The sequence below is a fragment of the Wolffia australiana genome, chromosome 13 (assembly GCF_029677425.1).
Source record: "Wolffia australiana isolate 7733 chromosome 13, ASM2967742v1".
Taxonomy (NCBI): domain Eukaryota; kingdom Viridiplantae; phylum Streptophyta; class Magnoliopsida; order Alismatales; family Araceae; genus Wolffia; species Wolffia australiana.
This window is the reverse complement of record NC_135847.1, coordinates 13605243-13620771: the sequence shown is the minus strand read 5'-3', so window position 1 is coordinate 13620771 and position 15529 is coordinate 13605243. Positions and strand designations below refer to the sequence as shown.

The 15529-nt window shown below is 41.7% G+C and overlaps 1 protein-coding gene and 1 long non-coding RNA gene across 4 annotated transcripts in view; both read right to left on the bottom strand.

Annotated features, from left to right (window-relative positions):
- Window positions 1–6545: 6545 nt before the first annotated feature.
- On the bottom strand, window positions 6546–10527 carry LOC144711109 (uncharacterized). The gene is made up of 6 exons (XM_078585033.1): window positions 10017–10527; window positions 9206–9265; window positions 8114–9129; window positions 7791–8006; window positions 6920–6979; window positions 6546–6841 (listed from the first exon to the last, which is right to left on the bottom strand). Exons 3-6 carry the CDS (start codon window positions 9086–9088, stop codon window positions 6824–6826), a joined length of 1269 nt encoding a protein of 422 aa, XP_078441159.1. The 5' UTR covers window positions 9089–9129; window positions 9206–9265; window positions 10017–10527; the 3' UTR covers window positions 6546–6823.
- Window positions 10528–10658: 131 nt separating this feature from the next.
- LOC144711515 (uncharacterized) overlaps window positions 10659–15529 on the bottom strand; it is a 42226-nt gene continuing 37355 nt past the window's right edge. The window contains exons 2-4 of one of the 3 annotated variants that reach the window (XR_013583575.1): window positions 11705–13386; window positions 11406–11612; window positions 10659–10692 (exon numbers count right to left, since the gene is read on the bottom strand). This is a non-coding gene — a long non-coding RNA (uncharacterized LOC144711515). Of the gene's footprint in view, window positions 10693–11405; window positions 13387–15529 lie in introns of those variants that run through there. The other 2 variants (XR_013583573.1, XR_013583574.1) reach the window with 2 other exon arrangements.

Below are 15529 nucleotides of genomic sequence, written 5' to 3'. Positions count from 1 at the left end.
AAACCGTCTACCAATCCAGCAACTGTGACAGACTATTTTGAAAAGGCTTATAGAATTCCGGAGAGGACCAAATAACGAGTAAAAAAAGGAGTGCATAGATTTAATTGTGAAGACAGATGCACCTTTTTCTCTAATGGATCACCCTCAATTCAAATGGTTCTGCATAGTCTTGGTCCAAGGTCATCCCAGTATTCCTAGTGGTGTGATTGTGAGAGGAAATATTTGGAAACAATTTTTGAAGATGAAAGGGATAAGATTCGGAAGCTTCTTCGTCCAATTGAAAGAGTGTCTCTCACCGTAGACACTTGGACCTCGCCAAATAATATATCAATACTTGGTATCACAATGCATTGGATTGATGATACATGGACACTTTGTGAACGAGTTCTTGGTGTTGAGGAGTTACGCAAATCTCATCGAGGTTCCTTTTTAGCAGAGGAGCTATATCGTGTGCTGGAAGACTTTGGTTTGAATCAAAAGGTAAGTCATATTTAATTTATTTTTTATATTATAATAAAACTGAAATTTCTCTTTTTTATGACAGACTTTTGCCATCACAACTGATAATGCGAGCAATAACAAGAAAATGGTGGAAACCTTGGAAGGAATGTTGAATGATAGTGGATCTATGTTCACCAAGCAATACAATGTGCCATGTATGCCCCATGTTCTCAACTTGGCTGTTCAAGGAGGCTTGAAGGAATTAGGTAATCCTTCATCGATTTCAGTTTGTTCAGATAGTGAGGATGATGAAACATCTAAAGAAGCAAGAGAAGCTATTCCAAATAAGGAATTTGGAGTAATTCTGCATCGTCTTCGAAACTTGTCCTTGCAGCCAATTCTAATCCACAAAAACTTTGTCAATACAAGGAATTGTGCCTGAAGCATAAAATGCCAAACACAAACTTGCTCGTCACTGATGTGCCCACAAGGTGGAATTCGATGCATGACATGATTATAGCAGCATGGGAAAAGAGGAAGGTGCTGAATGCTATGGCGTCATCTTACATCAAATCTTTCAATCACGTTTGATGAGTGGGATCTTCTAAAGATGCTTGCAGATGAACTTTTAGCTTTTCGGCAGGCTACTGAGGTATTTTTTTGAAGTCAAAGGCTATAACATCACCTAAATGTTTGAACTCTTGTTAAGTAAGCTAAACACATCAATTGATGCTTTGGATAAGCCTTGTGAAGATGAAGTGATGATGCCTAGTCGCATAGATCAAACTAAGACGCTAAAAAAAGCATTCAATGCGATGAAAGGGATGTTACTTAAGTATGAGCGACAGGTAAAAGAGAAGCCCATTTTCCCCATTGCCACGATGCTTGATCCAAATTTAAAACTTGAATATATTCCATTTGATGAGCAAGACTACATTTTGAGGACCTTGGAGACTTTGCTTCAATCGATGCCTACACCATCAACATCGAATACTTGCTCGCATATTGAGGCAATAATGAATGATTTTGCTCGTTGTTCAAAAATAATGATTGAATTGATAAAGCGCAAAAGGAAAAGGAACGCATCATCTGAAAGACCATTTTCTGCAGAAATATTCGGTTATCTTCAGAATTCTCAGGTTGAGGAGTCTCATCTCAATGCTCTACAATGGTGGCAAAAGATGGGATCAGAAAAATATCCACGTCTTGCCGTTCATGCAAAGGGGTTTCTATCAGTTTGTGCATCAAGCATTCCATCAGAACGTCTTTTTTCATCAGGACGTGGAATTATAACATTCAAAAGGGGACAATTAACCCTAAAATCTATATTGATATTAATGACCTTAAAATCTTGGGGTTATGAGGATATAAGTGAGATAGATGTGGAAGAGCTTGCTGAAAATGAAGAGTGAACTTTCTTTTGTCATTTCAATGAGTTTCTCACGTTTTCTTTGTTCAAACATCAGAATATTTCATTTTCCTTTTTCATGTTTTTTATTGTTAGTGTGAACTTTTTAAAGCATATAAAATCAGCAGTTTTAAATTTTCATTCATTATTAGCATTAGTCAAGGTTGATCTGTTGAGACCGAAACTAAGGTCTGACCGAACCGGACCGAGCTGGACGGTGACCGAACCGGACCGTGACCGGGACCGAAGAACCCTAGGTCTATCCATTTATATTTAGTAAAATCATCAATAAACTTCACACAAAAAGAGAACATGAGTTACAAGAGAGAACCTGAAAATAAACTGTGAAGTAGGAAGCCTAGCTTTTTCAATTATAGGGTTCCAAATTTGAAACTGAGGATATCCAAATCTGTTTTTCCTTTTTTAGTGTTAGTTTTATCTCCAGTAAAGGAATTGAGCATGGTTTTAACATGAGATTTGATCAGACTAATCCCATTCCTGAGTGTTCCATACACAATCACTTGATTGATGATTTCTCCCTTTGGAATACTACAGCAGGAATTTCAAAATTAATATTTTTAGTTGTAAAATGTTTAGCTTAAAGTTAAGTTCTAGTCATTTGAGGCGCATGTAAAATATTTGATATCAATGAAGGGAAAGATGTTGTTTCAATAAATGAAGAACCGACATAATTAGTGGTCAACTTGTTCCCATTACAAATTAGATGTTTTTCTTAGTCTTGATAGATTGAGGGATGGCTTAGCATATTTTTGGCCACCATCCAGATACGAGGAAAATTGTGATGGAGCAAATATGTTGTTTGTACATGCAAAATCTGCATGCAAATTTGAATCTGTATTAAAAAAATTGTGGATATTATGACTGCCCTTAATGCCGTTGTAGAGGCCATGATTGAAGTTGTGCTCCATAACATTCACTACCTTCGATGTCCCTATGACCAAATTTTAAAGATATATGAGAATGGGCTTGCTAGCTTTGCTCTCACTCTTTTGCCTCTGCAAGAGTTGTGTAAACATCATAACAGGTAGGAAATCAAAGCCATCTTATTTTTGACTTGTCTGTTTTTTATGATATGATGAATGACCTCGCGGGTCTTGAGATTGATTATGATGTCTTCATAGGTGAGCTCATGAAGAAGCACATGGGTTATAGTGACAAAGGATCTGCATCGAGACCCTTAATATGGGAGGAAGGCAAGTTTCTTCAATTTTTGACCTGTCGGTTGATTGGCAATTGGAAGTTGACTGATCAAGTTTTTGAACATCTTTGTAAGTCTTCAATCATCATATCTCCGTTATTTGAATTGTGGACTTGTGTTTCAAGATCCATCAATCATGATTTAGATTTTGAAGAGTAACGTATTCCAATAGATTCCCACATTATCCTTGCAGTGATTAATTAAGATTTCATTAAGGATTTAATGAACGATGCAATGGGCGTTTTCTTATTAAACATGGATGTGTATCTCCTCGTAATGGCCATTGGACCGTTAGATTTATGATCTCGAGCTTCCTTCATAACCAGGTCAGCAAAACTTTATGTAAGATAAAGGAAATACATATATTTATATGTATATTTAGAAATATATATACGTATAGATTGGTAGAGAGAAAGAGATAGTGAGAGCAGGAGAACGTGCAAGAGAAAGGAATGTGGAAGTGATTGGAGAGAGAATGGAGATACAGGACTGAGGCCAGGAGAAATAAGGGGAAGAGAACCGAGGGCTAGAGACGTTTGAGGAAAAGGGAGGGGATAGAGAAGCCAGAGAGCATAAGAACACGTGACTGGGTGTGTCTATGTGAGAGGAGGGAGAGGGAGGGAGGGAGGGAGGGACGGGGAGAGAGAGAGAGAGAGAGAGAGAGAGAGAGAGAGAGAGAGAGAGAGAGAGAGAGAGAGAGAGAGAGAGAGAGAGAGAGAGAGAGAGAGAGAGAGAGAGAGAGAGAGAGAGAATTTAACGGTGAGATCGTGCGAACGTTTTGGGTGAGAGAAATGGGAAGAGAGCAAGAGAGAGGCAGAGAAATCTATCATCTATTCGTTTAGCACCTATAATCTAATTTTGTCTCTATTAAATTTATCCACGTGTCCGTGCGCTTTTAATCTGTTCACCCATTTATCTATCATCTATCTATCATCATATGATACTTTTATCGTATTTTTATGTCAAACATTGTCCATCTACTTGAACCCAAAGCCAGGTTAGGTTTTTAACGTCTGTCCGGCGGCGGCTGGCTTAGATTTAGTTTCAGGTTTAGGTTTAGGGAAGAAACAGCGACGGAACAGAATGCATACCCTATTCCCTTGTTTGCCGTTCAAGTCCTCAACCAAACATCTCCCGAACAGAGATATCGAGAGTGCCGACTGGTCTCTGCTCCCATCTAATCTGGTGAATGACGTGGCGGTGCTTCTGAGCGCAGCGGATCAAGCGCGGATGGCCTCTACATGCGAACCCTGGAGGCAGACGATGGCTGACGGCTTCCGCCGCACGCCGCAGAAGCCGTCCATCTGGGTCCTTCTGGATGACCTCATTTATCAGGGGGCATTCGACAATCGCTGCGTGTTTCAGAGCTTCTCTGAAAACCTAAAACGCAGATACTTCTTCTCCATGCCCCTCGTCAACGTTCGCATTCTGGGGTCCTCCGGAGGATGGCTCATGGTGAAAGACCAGTCCACGCGTCTCCACGCCTTCAACCCCGTCACCAAGGCGATCCTTTCCATTCCCATCTCCGCCTGTCCCCGGCCCGCGCTCTTCGAAATCCTTGAAAAAGCCGTCGTCGTACAGCGAAAAGGTCTGCCAGCCATGGCCGCCATTAGGCGGCGAGTGCGCGACGACAGGAGCTGCTTCGTGGAGCTCGCCCCTGGCCGAAGTCGGAGATGAAGCGTGGACGCCTCTCACGACTCCTCGGCATACCGTCATCGACAATATCACGGCCCACGAAGGGCAGCTTTACGCCGTCGACTGGAGAACTCAGATTCTGGTTTACGACTTGCGCGAGAAGAAGCCCACATCGTTATCTCCGGCGGCGAAGATTGGAGTGGTGCGAAGCGATTGTGCCCCATATTGCTCTAATTCCATGGTGATCATCTCCGGCGCGCTGATACACAACCGGTGGTGGCCTTGCCCCTGTTGCGCCGGCGACCGGTTCAGACGCCTGCCCGAGATCGAGGTGCTCACGTTGGATACGACAGGAAAGGACAAGTGGGTGACGCTGAAGGACTTCGATGGGCTCGCAATCTTGATACACTACCACGGTATCCAAGTTCTGCCTAAAAAAGAGTTGGGGAAATACTTTCAAACATCGTGAACTTTTAACTTTGTCAGCACAGCATCACGAACTTTCTGGATTGTTCAAAAAATAGCACGCACCAATAAGTAGACGCCAAGTGGCATCTTCTTACTTTTTTGTCAGCGATGGTAAACTGCTGACGTGGCTTCCACCGTGGACTCCACGGTGGCATCTACATCTCCGGCCGCCGCCGCCGCCGCGCGTCTCCCGCCGCCGCCGCTGCCCCTCTCCGGCTGCTGCCGCCCCGCGTCTCCGGACGCCGCCGCTGCCTTTCGTCTGAGAATCTCTCTTTTTACAGTCCCTCTATCTCCTCAGGCAATCGCTCTTCCTTTTTTCATGTCCGATAATTTCTCTTCTTTCTCTCTCTCTCCCTCTCTCTTTATCCACCGGTGATTTCTCTCCCTTTTTCTTGTCTGTGAGATTCTCTGTCCTTTTTACCTCTATTTCTCTCTTCCCTCTCACTGTTACTCTCTCTCTCTCTCTCTCTCTCTCTCTCTCCCCCACGCTCTCTCTCTATCTCTCTCTCTCTCTCACTCTCTCTCGCTCTTCTGGCAATTTCTCTCTTTTCTGTTTTTCGATCTAAGAATATATCTCTCTCTCTCTCTCGCTCTCTCTCTCCGGCGCCTTCTGTTTCACCTTTCCCTTCCCTTCTTTCCATTTCCCTCTTTTCCGTTCCATCTCTCTTTCTATCTCTCTCTCCCTCTCTCTCTATCTATCTATCTATCCTTCTCTGTTTCTATCTCTCTCGCTTTATCTCTCTCTCTCTCTCTATCTATCCATCTCTCTCTCTATCTATCTATCTATCTATCCTTCTCTGTTTCTATCTCTCTCGCTTTATCTCTCTCGCTCTCTATCTATCCATCTCTCTCTCTATCTCTCTCTCTCTATCTGTCCATCTCTCTCTATCTCTCTCTCTATCTATCTATCTATCCATCTCTCTTTCTATCTCTCTCTCTCTCTCTCTCTCTCTCTATCTCTCTCACTGTCTCTATCTGTCTATCTATCCAGCTCTCTCTCTATCTCTCTCTCTCTATCTATCTCACTCTATCTATCTATCCATCTCTCCTTCTCTCTCTCTCTCTCTGTCTCTCTATCTCTCTCACTGTCTCTATCTATCTATCTATCCATCTCTCTTTCTACCTCTCTCTCTATCTATCTCACTCTCTCTATCTATCTATCTATCCATCTCTCTTTCTATCTCTCTCTATCTATCTATCTATCCATCTCTCTTTCTATCTCTCTCTATCTCTCTCTCTCTCTCCATCACACTCTGTTAGCTCACTCCTCTCTCTCTCTGTATCTCTCTCTCCACATTACATGTTACATGTACCATCCATCTCTCTCTCTCTTAGCCTCTACCGTTATCGATATCGATATCGATATTCCGGGAAATCAATTTTTGGATATGGATATCGATATCACTTGATATCAATATTCCATATTTCAATATCCTGAATATATAGGATATCCAATATTCCCCTATACAACTCATAACGCACGAAAACAAACACTGGTTGCATAGTAATACACAACCAACTATCAACTTTTTGGGTCCGAGTCGGATGGTTTCAAGTTGTGACACATGTCTAGGTCCGTGCTAGCTCTTTATCTGGAGATGAGGTGAATAGATCTATGTGGGTCCTCTGGGGCATCAGTCGTGCGACATAGGTTATTTCTTTTTTGGTACCTAAAAAATATGGTTTAATATCCGCGTACTGACCAGCAAATTACATAGTAGTTAATTAAAATGAACAAACAATCAAACCTGGAACTTGGTCATGCTCTTCAACAATTTGCTGAATCCTCCTGAAGAAGACTGTGATCCCTGCATGATTGATCAATACGTGCTTAATCTTTTATGTTTAATGAAAATTGAGGCTATGAAGGAAGTTCAAAAAAAAACTCAATCCATACTTCGCATGCAGGTTGTATCCTTCTATTTTCGCATGTCTTTCTATTATGGCCGACTTGGTTGCAGAGAGAGCAGTGCATTTGCACGCCTTTCTTGGTTAATCTTAGACCACTAGGACCTGCCTCACTAACGTCAGTTCTTCTTCTATGCTTCGGCCTTCTCGGTTGTTTCTTCACCAATGGGGGCAAGAGGTAGCTTCCCTCATTTTCCAGCCACATGTTTTTCCCATTCATCGGCAGGATACCATAACTATAAGCTACCTGGTATGGATCCCTCTTTAACCATTCATTGACGTAATAAGCAGGGTCCGCCCTGATCAAGTGAATGCAAGCAATAGAATGAGGGATGGAATGCCAGTGATAGCCCAATATCTGCAGGTACAGTGTTGGGCATGCAGGTCAACCACGAATCCTTCTCCGTGTGTGCTAACCTCGAATTTAAGATGGCCTGCATGGATAACACTGCATGTCCTACACTTGAGTCTAATATCTTCGAGTACCCGTCTTATCCGAGGGCATAACGAATCAGCACTCTCGGAGAATAACTCCCTGTTCTTAACTATACGTTCCACGATTGCCGTTCTAATGTATTCCAACATTTCGATTATAGGTTTAGACCTACTCGGCAAGATGAAGCTATTGAAACACTCAAACATATTGTTATCAATAACCTCACATTTCGGCTTGTCTGAAATAAAAGCCCTGCAAAACTTTTGTACGCCTACCTCTAGAAGATCTTGCACGGCTTCTGCTTTCAATGTCTTCATTTGTCCGATGACCCTATGGAATCCTTCACAGGCTGTGCACTTCACTGCTTTCCAAAATAGGTTCCTCAAGATGTAAGTGGAATGTCCCTTCTTCTTCCAATTTGCATAAATATGTCTTGCACAATTCCTATGCTCCGCATTCGGTAACAAACCTGCCACTGCATTCTCGAGACCCTGCGAAATGTCAAAGCGTATCAAGGTATTAGTGCACAACATTGGTTCCACCTTAACCAAGTAAGTCTTAAAATAAGTAGAATACGGCGAACGAGTCAATTAAATACCTTTTGCTGATCGCTTATAATCGTCCAACCGTAGCCATCAACAATTCCTAAATCAGACATCAGTAGGCTGATAAACCAAATCCAAGAAGCTTGATTTTCCCCTTCTACCACCGCCCAAGCAATAGGGAACATCATGTTATTCCCATCCCTCCCCACGGTGCTCAACAACTGCCCTTTCAATTCGGTTTTCAAGAAACAACCATCCAACCCAATCACTGGTCTACAACCCTCAAGGAACCCCCTTGCTAGAGATTCAAAGCAAATATAGAGTCTGTTAAACCTAGGCAAAGAATTATGAATGTCGTGCTCCACCTCCAACTGGAAAGTACTATTCCTATGCACTTTCTGTAACTCGGCTACATAGGAGGGTAGCATGTGATAATGCTCATCTAAAGAACCTTGAAGCATCTTGCGCGCCCAGGACCTTGCACTATAACAGGTGGCCCGTGAAACTATAATTCCATATTTTTCGTGCAATTCTCGCACCATATCTATTACCCTATAATTCATATCCCTTCGAATAGTCTCTAAGAAGTGTTTTGTGATCCAACGATAATCAGCTTGTATATTCGTGGGAGTCCTATTGCACCTATGTTCATCATTTACTGCCTTTATGACAAAGGCCTCCCTCGTAGGACCCCAACTAGCATATATCCTCCATGGACAATGTTCCTGGCATACAACTTCCACTACATTCTCCGTAGACCTTTTAATCCTAACATTGAACCCATTGCATATGGCGTAGTTCTTCACGGCTGCTTTAAATTGTGAACGTGATTCATATGTCATGCCCAATTGAATTGTAATATTATCGATGGGGCACCCAGGATCATATCTTCTACCGCTATGTGCGGCCAAAATATTTTCACCCTCGTCGTCACCATATAACTCTTCTTGACGTTCTTCTCTTCTCGTCAACAAATTCTTCATTCCATTCTTCGCTTGAATATCCATCGGGATCACTTGAGCACACATCGCTTGAATCCGAACCAAAAACAATACTTCGGTTGTCAGCCCTATTTGACAAACGGATACAAAAGAATAATTTAATTAATTATACAGAGGAAATTTAGTTATGAATAGGATACTTACATTCTCCTTTGCTTTGGCTGAATATCTCAGAGGTGCACGACACAGGAGGATTCTTATGGCCTGCACTAAAATATCGATATTGATGTCCAAATATGAAAATCTAAAATGTCGATATCCATATCCAAATATGAAAATTTAAAACATGGATATCGATGTCCAAATATGAATATCGTAGAATGTCGATATCGATGTCCAAATATCCAAATATAAATTATCGATATCCAAATATGGATATCGTGGAATACCGATATCGATGTTCAAATATGGAAATCCAAAAGGAGCTTTATCAATATCCAAATGTCCAAATATGGATATCAGGAATATCGATATTCATATCCGCATATTGATATGGATGTCTAAATATCGATATCGATATCCAAACATGGATATTGGGTCGATATCGATATCCAAATATGAAAATTTAAAAAATGGATATGGATGTCCAAATATCCAAATCTAAATTATCGATATCGATATCCAAACATGGATATTGGGTCGATATCGATATCCAAATATGGAAATCTAAATAATGGATATCGATGTCCAAATATGGATATCGTGGAATGTCGATATCGATGTCCAAATATCCAAATCTAAATTATCGGTATCGATATCCAAATATGGATATCATGGAATATCGATATCCATATCCGCATATTGATATGGATATCCAAATATCGATATCGATATCCAAATATGGATATTGGGTCGATATCGATATCCAAATATGGAATACTAAAAAATTGATATCGATATCGACCCTCTCCGGCGGCCGCCAACGCTGAGACGACATAAAAAATCGCTGCTATACCTGCCTTGAAGTGGATGGAAAGAGAAACGATCGGAAATCGGCACACAATATGGATATCGGCCGCAGCTGAGGAGAGAGAAAGATGATGCGGCGACTGAGGAGAGAGAAAAAGGAGCTTCAAGAGAGAGAAACATGATGCGGAAACTGAGGAGAGAGAAAAAGGAGCTTCAAGCGAGAGAAAGATGATGCGGCGGCTGAGGAAAGAGAAAAACGAGCTTCAAGAGAGAAAGATGATGCGGCAGCTGAGGAGAGAGAAAAATGGCGCAACTAGGGTTTGATGGGATGTTCACATGTAATTTATATCCGCGAGGAGAGAGAAAGATAGTGGGCTATACGCCCAATATGGATAGATAGATAGATAGATAGAGAGATGGATAGAAAGATAGATAGATAGATAGATGGATAGATAGATAGATAGATAGATAGATAGAGAGATATAGAGAGAGAGATAGAAAGAGAGATGGATAGATAGGCGGCCGGAGAGGGGGGGTGGCGGCGTCCGGATTAGGCGGCAGCGAGAGACAGGCGTCCAGAGACGCGGCGGCGGCGGAGGCGTGGCGGCGTCCAGAGACGCGGGCGGCGGCAGCGAGAGACAGCGCGGCGGGGCGGGCGGCGGCGCGCGGCGGAGACAGCGCGCGGCGGCGGAGATGTGGATGCCAACGTGGAGTCCACCTGGCTGCCACGGTGGAAGCCACGTCAGCAGTTGACCATCGCTGACAAAAAAAAAGAAGACGCCACTTGGCGTCTTCTTGTTGGTGCGTGCTATTTTTTGGACAATCCAGAAAGTTCGTGATGCTGGGCTGACAAAGTTAAAAGTTCACGATGTTTCAAAGTGTTTCCCCAAAAGAATTCGAAGAACTGGAGACGGACTCTGTCTACTGCTTGCACGGAAAAGACTTAAACGGCAAAGACGGTTTGACGGTAATGAACTTCAAGACAAAGGACGTCACCTTCCAGCCTCTCTCCATAACCCAGTCTCATCCACCCTTCTGGTTCTTGCCTAATTCCGATGATATTTGAGAAGTGAAGTAATATCTGCAGGTTCTGAACTTAGAGCTTTTTTTTTCAATTTATTTTGCTTAAACATTAATCTGCTGTTTTTCCTAGATGTAGGACATTAATCTGCTTGAACGCTAACATATTGGTAGTAATTTGTTTGCAATTACTTTCATCTATATTTGTGTTAATTTCTTTTTCTAGAGATAAATTGAATGGTAATTCGATTTACTAGTGTAACAATACTTGGAATTTATTTTCCTTTGTACTGAACGAGAGAGAGAGAGAGAGAGAGAGAGAGAGAGAGAGAGAGAGAGCGATGGCCAGCAAGAGCCACATACGTACCCTCCCTCTCCCTCCTCTGAAACAATGTATCCATAGAGTAGAACTTACGAGGTGCCTTGACAATGTTGTCTCGTAAAGTCACCGCGCCTTGCTACTGATTTTGCGATCCATAGTTGAAAATGGCAAGTACCTGCATGAGAATCCTAGACCTAGACAGAATGCTCCCCCGTGATGAGTGGAGAAAGCCTTGAAGAGCTCCAGCAACACAAGGCTTCAGCCTCTTCTATCTTCAGATGGAGAGAGAAAAATGAGGAGCTGTAGAGGCAGAATAGAGAAAAACTAGGTTTCGGGACTTTTTGCTCAGAGGAGAGAGAAAATAAAAGAGACTCTTTGTATTCTAAACTAACATATTCCTGAGGACCATTTCCACAATTGTCCAGTCCTTCCTTTCCGCTATTCCATTTTGTTGAGGTGTCTTTCTCATAGTCAACTGCCTTCGGATGCCATGCTCTTTGCAAAATGAATCAAATTCGGTAGACACAAATTCTCCCCCTCTATTGGTGTGTTTTCAACCACCGCTTTAAACTTAATAAAGTTTTTAAAAGCCTCATCTTTTTGTTTCAAAAAATAAACCCAACTCATACGATAGTAATTACCAACAATTTAGAAAAAAATACCAGCTTCCATTCGAAGATGTAGTCTCCATTAGTCGACATAATCTGCATGAATTAATTCCATAGGTGCATTTGATCGTCATGCTTGACTCACTAGAAACGATAGCCTATGTTGCTTGCCATAAATGCATCATTCACAAATATGATTTTCTAGAGAAATAGATTGCAGAGCTTCTACCATGCCTTTTTACCTTCAATAGTTTCAAAGCATTGAAATTTAAATGACCATACCTTTGGTGCCAAATAGAAGACTCGTCCATGTTTCCCGCTAACATCACAAATTCAAGAAGTTCTGAAATATTCCTCTTACAAAATATATATCTTCATGAAATGTTTGTAACTAGAAATCATGTGTTTGGTAACCCACTGGATAGCCTGCATGATGCCGATCGACATACTAAACTGAATTACACCAAATCAGCTCAAGGATCGAAGCATGTTCTCAAATTTAAGCATAATGGTTATATCCTTCAAGGAAGAGAATCCTCATGGCATAAATTCGATCATATGAGCCACAAGCGGGAAAGGTTAGATTCAAGTGCCAAAATGATGGTGCTAAGCGCATAGGTTAGAACGACTGTACTCTGATACCAATATGATGCACCACGACAGATGTCGGGATTGAACAACTCCGGTTGCAACAAAGGATTGCGTCTAAATTATCTCTAAATGCAGCGGAATGATGATGAGGATGCAAGTTCAGAAATAAGTAGAAACACAAGCTTCTACCACTGACCTAGGGTGAGAGCCTGGTAACCTACCGAGCACAGATCTAGGGATATCAGACTTCCCAATGACTTGATGAATCAGCTCAAAAACTATGACACAAGATATCACAGTAGGGGTAGTCCACACACATAGGATGAAAACAACTCTAATTTGCTGTCTGAAAATAATTCCAACACCAACTCCGAATCCTACGTATAATCCTACCTGTAATCCCCAAATGTGGAACACACGTGGAAAGCATTGGAGAAAGTAATAATACTTGATAGATGTTAGTGTTCTAAGTTGCGGGTCAGAACCTGATCGGCCGTGGTGCGATGGAGCTCCTCGATCACTGAGAAGACTGACTTGCAAAATACCCAAATCCGCCGTTAGCGAATATGAAAACGGGTATTGAAGAATTGTAGAGAAATAAGGCCCTATAGTCACGACGATGTGAGTGGTGGCGCAAGATATTGATTTGAGTGACGCGCATTTGCCAGATCAGTGTGCGGCTCATGTTGGAGAAACGTGACTGGCGACCAAGGTTTTTGGTGATTTTCAGCCGAGACAAATGCCCCTTGTTGCTCTACAAGCAGATCTGACCAAGGGGGAGGATTCTCGACCTTTATTACGGCTGGACTTTGCCAAAGATGGCGATGCAGCAACAACGGCGGCGTCTGTTCTTCGAGTTAGTGCAAGCTGATAACCTGTAATCATGACATGCATTATCATCATTTATCAATGACATTAACTCAGAATTCGCACAGATTTTGTAAGTTATCATGCATTTTGAGCATTTTTGGCATTCATCTCATTTCATCACCCATGTGCTTAATATTTGTTATTTATGTGATAATATGAGTAGATTAGAAGGTTTGACCTTTCTCAAGGTCAACCCATAGGCAACTAATCACTTCTTGTTAGCTGATGATCTGCATGAGCCAAGATGAGAGGAATTCAAGGTTTTGAAGAGCAATTTGCATATTGAAATTCTGACCAAAGTGCCTACTTTTGCATTTTTTTGAATGGCTAAATGATATCTTGTTAATATGAAAGATCATTGATATTAAATTCCTTTGAAATCATAAAAATCTAGAGAAAACTCCACTTAATTTAAAAATTTCTGTAAAAAGATATTGTTTGTGGAAAATGAGATAAAATCATAAATCACTTATGAGATTTTCTATAGTCTTTTAGGAAAAACGTTTTGGGCTGTTGAGATCGGCGTTAATGGGTCGTGATGAAGAGAAAAGAAGCAAAAAGAGGGTTTGCCCACCAGCAGCCTCTCAAACATGGTTCCAGAATGGGCACCACGTGCGTGCACTCAAGGCGCCTACGTGGTGCCTCATTGGGGAGTATTTGTTTTACTATAGCTGTGTGAAAAGTGCCCAAGGATTTTTCAAGCATTAAGAAACGCCCAGTTTATATACACACTGAAACTGTTGTTTATTCTAGTGTGGGATTAAACTGTCTGCTCTTTTTTTCGGGTGACGTGGCGTAATGAGATGAACCCTATCTCTTCATCTAATGGTCTCGCGAATAAGTGTTATGGTGAGGCAAGGTCCACTGTATCACTTATTCACTTGCAGTATGTGGCACGCTCTGATTGGATGCAGACATAAGAGAGATAAAAAAGAAAAAAAGAAAAAAAAGAAAGAAAACAAGAGAGAGAATGCCGCAATTTGCGATCTAGATATGGTTGAAGATGGGCCGTCAATCCTAATGGCTGAAGATCGACGGTCAACATTGGTCGAAAGCCCTAGAAGACTGCTCGACGATTTCTTGAGAAGAGAGATCGTCGGCTCCAACATGGAAATCTGAGGAGGAGGAGGAGGGAGAAGATCGCTGGAGAGAGGATTTTGCCACACAAGGGAGGACTCCACCGCCTGTGAGAGCTATATGACACCGAAAGAAGAAGAACCGACGTTAGCGAGAGCAACGACACTCCGAGGAGAGAGATCCACACTTGGAGCTTGACGCGGAGAGAGAGACTTGCCTCCGGAGACCAAATTCTGTCGTTGGAGATTCTGTTGAGGACCTTGATGTTTCTCAAGTGAGAGGTTCTACCTTGGGGTGTGACCGACACCGTAATGTGATGAATTTGAGTGTCTCGTTTTTGAATTTTTATTTTGATGTTTTATTTTACATAAATTTTGATTTTTTAGGTTAAATTTAGGACTCTAATTTTCTTTATTGTGCCACCGGTCTCGGACCGGAATTCGACTGTTGATTATTCACCCGATTCGATCCGATTTCCTGGATTTTGGATTTTTCGGCAAATTGTTGTTGTGTTTTTTGTGCCTTCATCGTGAGACCTTCTTCGCATCTTACTCTCGTTCATCATTCTCGAATTGACATTTGAACACGTGAATCTCCTTGAGTAAATCTAAATCCCTTTGGGTTGAATTATCTAAATCGACCAGGTTGACTCATGTCATCATAGTATTGATGGTCCTTAGAAGTGAGGCATCAAGGACATCTTATGATACAAGTGATGTTCTTTGACTGTGTCAAAAGGATCTCAACATTGGATTCAATAACGACACATGTTGCGCATGCCATGAAGATCATGAAGATGATTGAGTGACCAATATGGAATCATTCACCCTCAGATAATTGAGGTAGTTTGACTCAATAGAAGATATGCATGAAATCCTTGGCCAAGGTAGATATCAGTTATCAGAGAAAGAGTTCTCTAATGGACTCTTGCGCATCATCTTCAAAGATTTAAGTTGGATTGATTTAGGGTTTGACTATCAAGACCATACCAGGAATACAACTTAAGAGTCACTAGATGAATGAAGGGCTATATCACTATGGAATTGATGGACACACAGGTACCATGAAGAA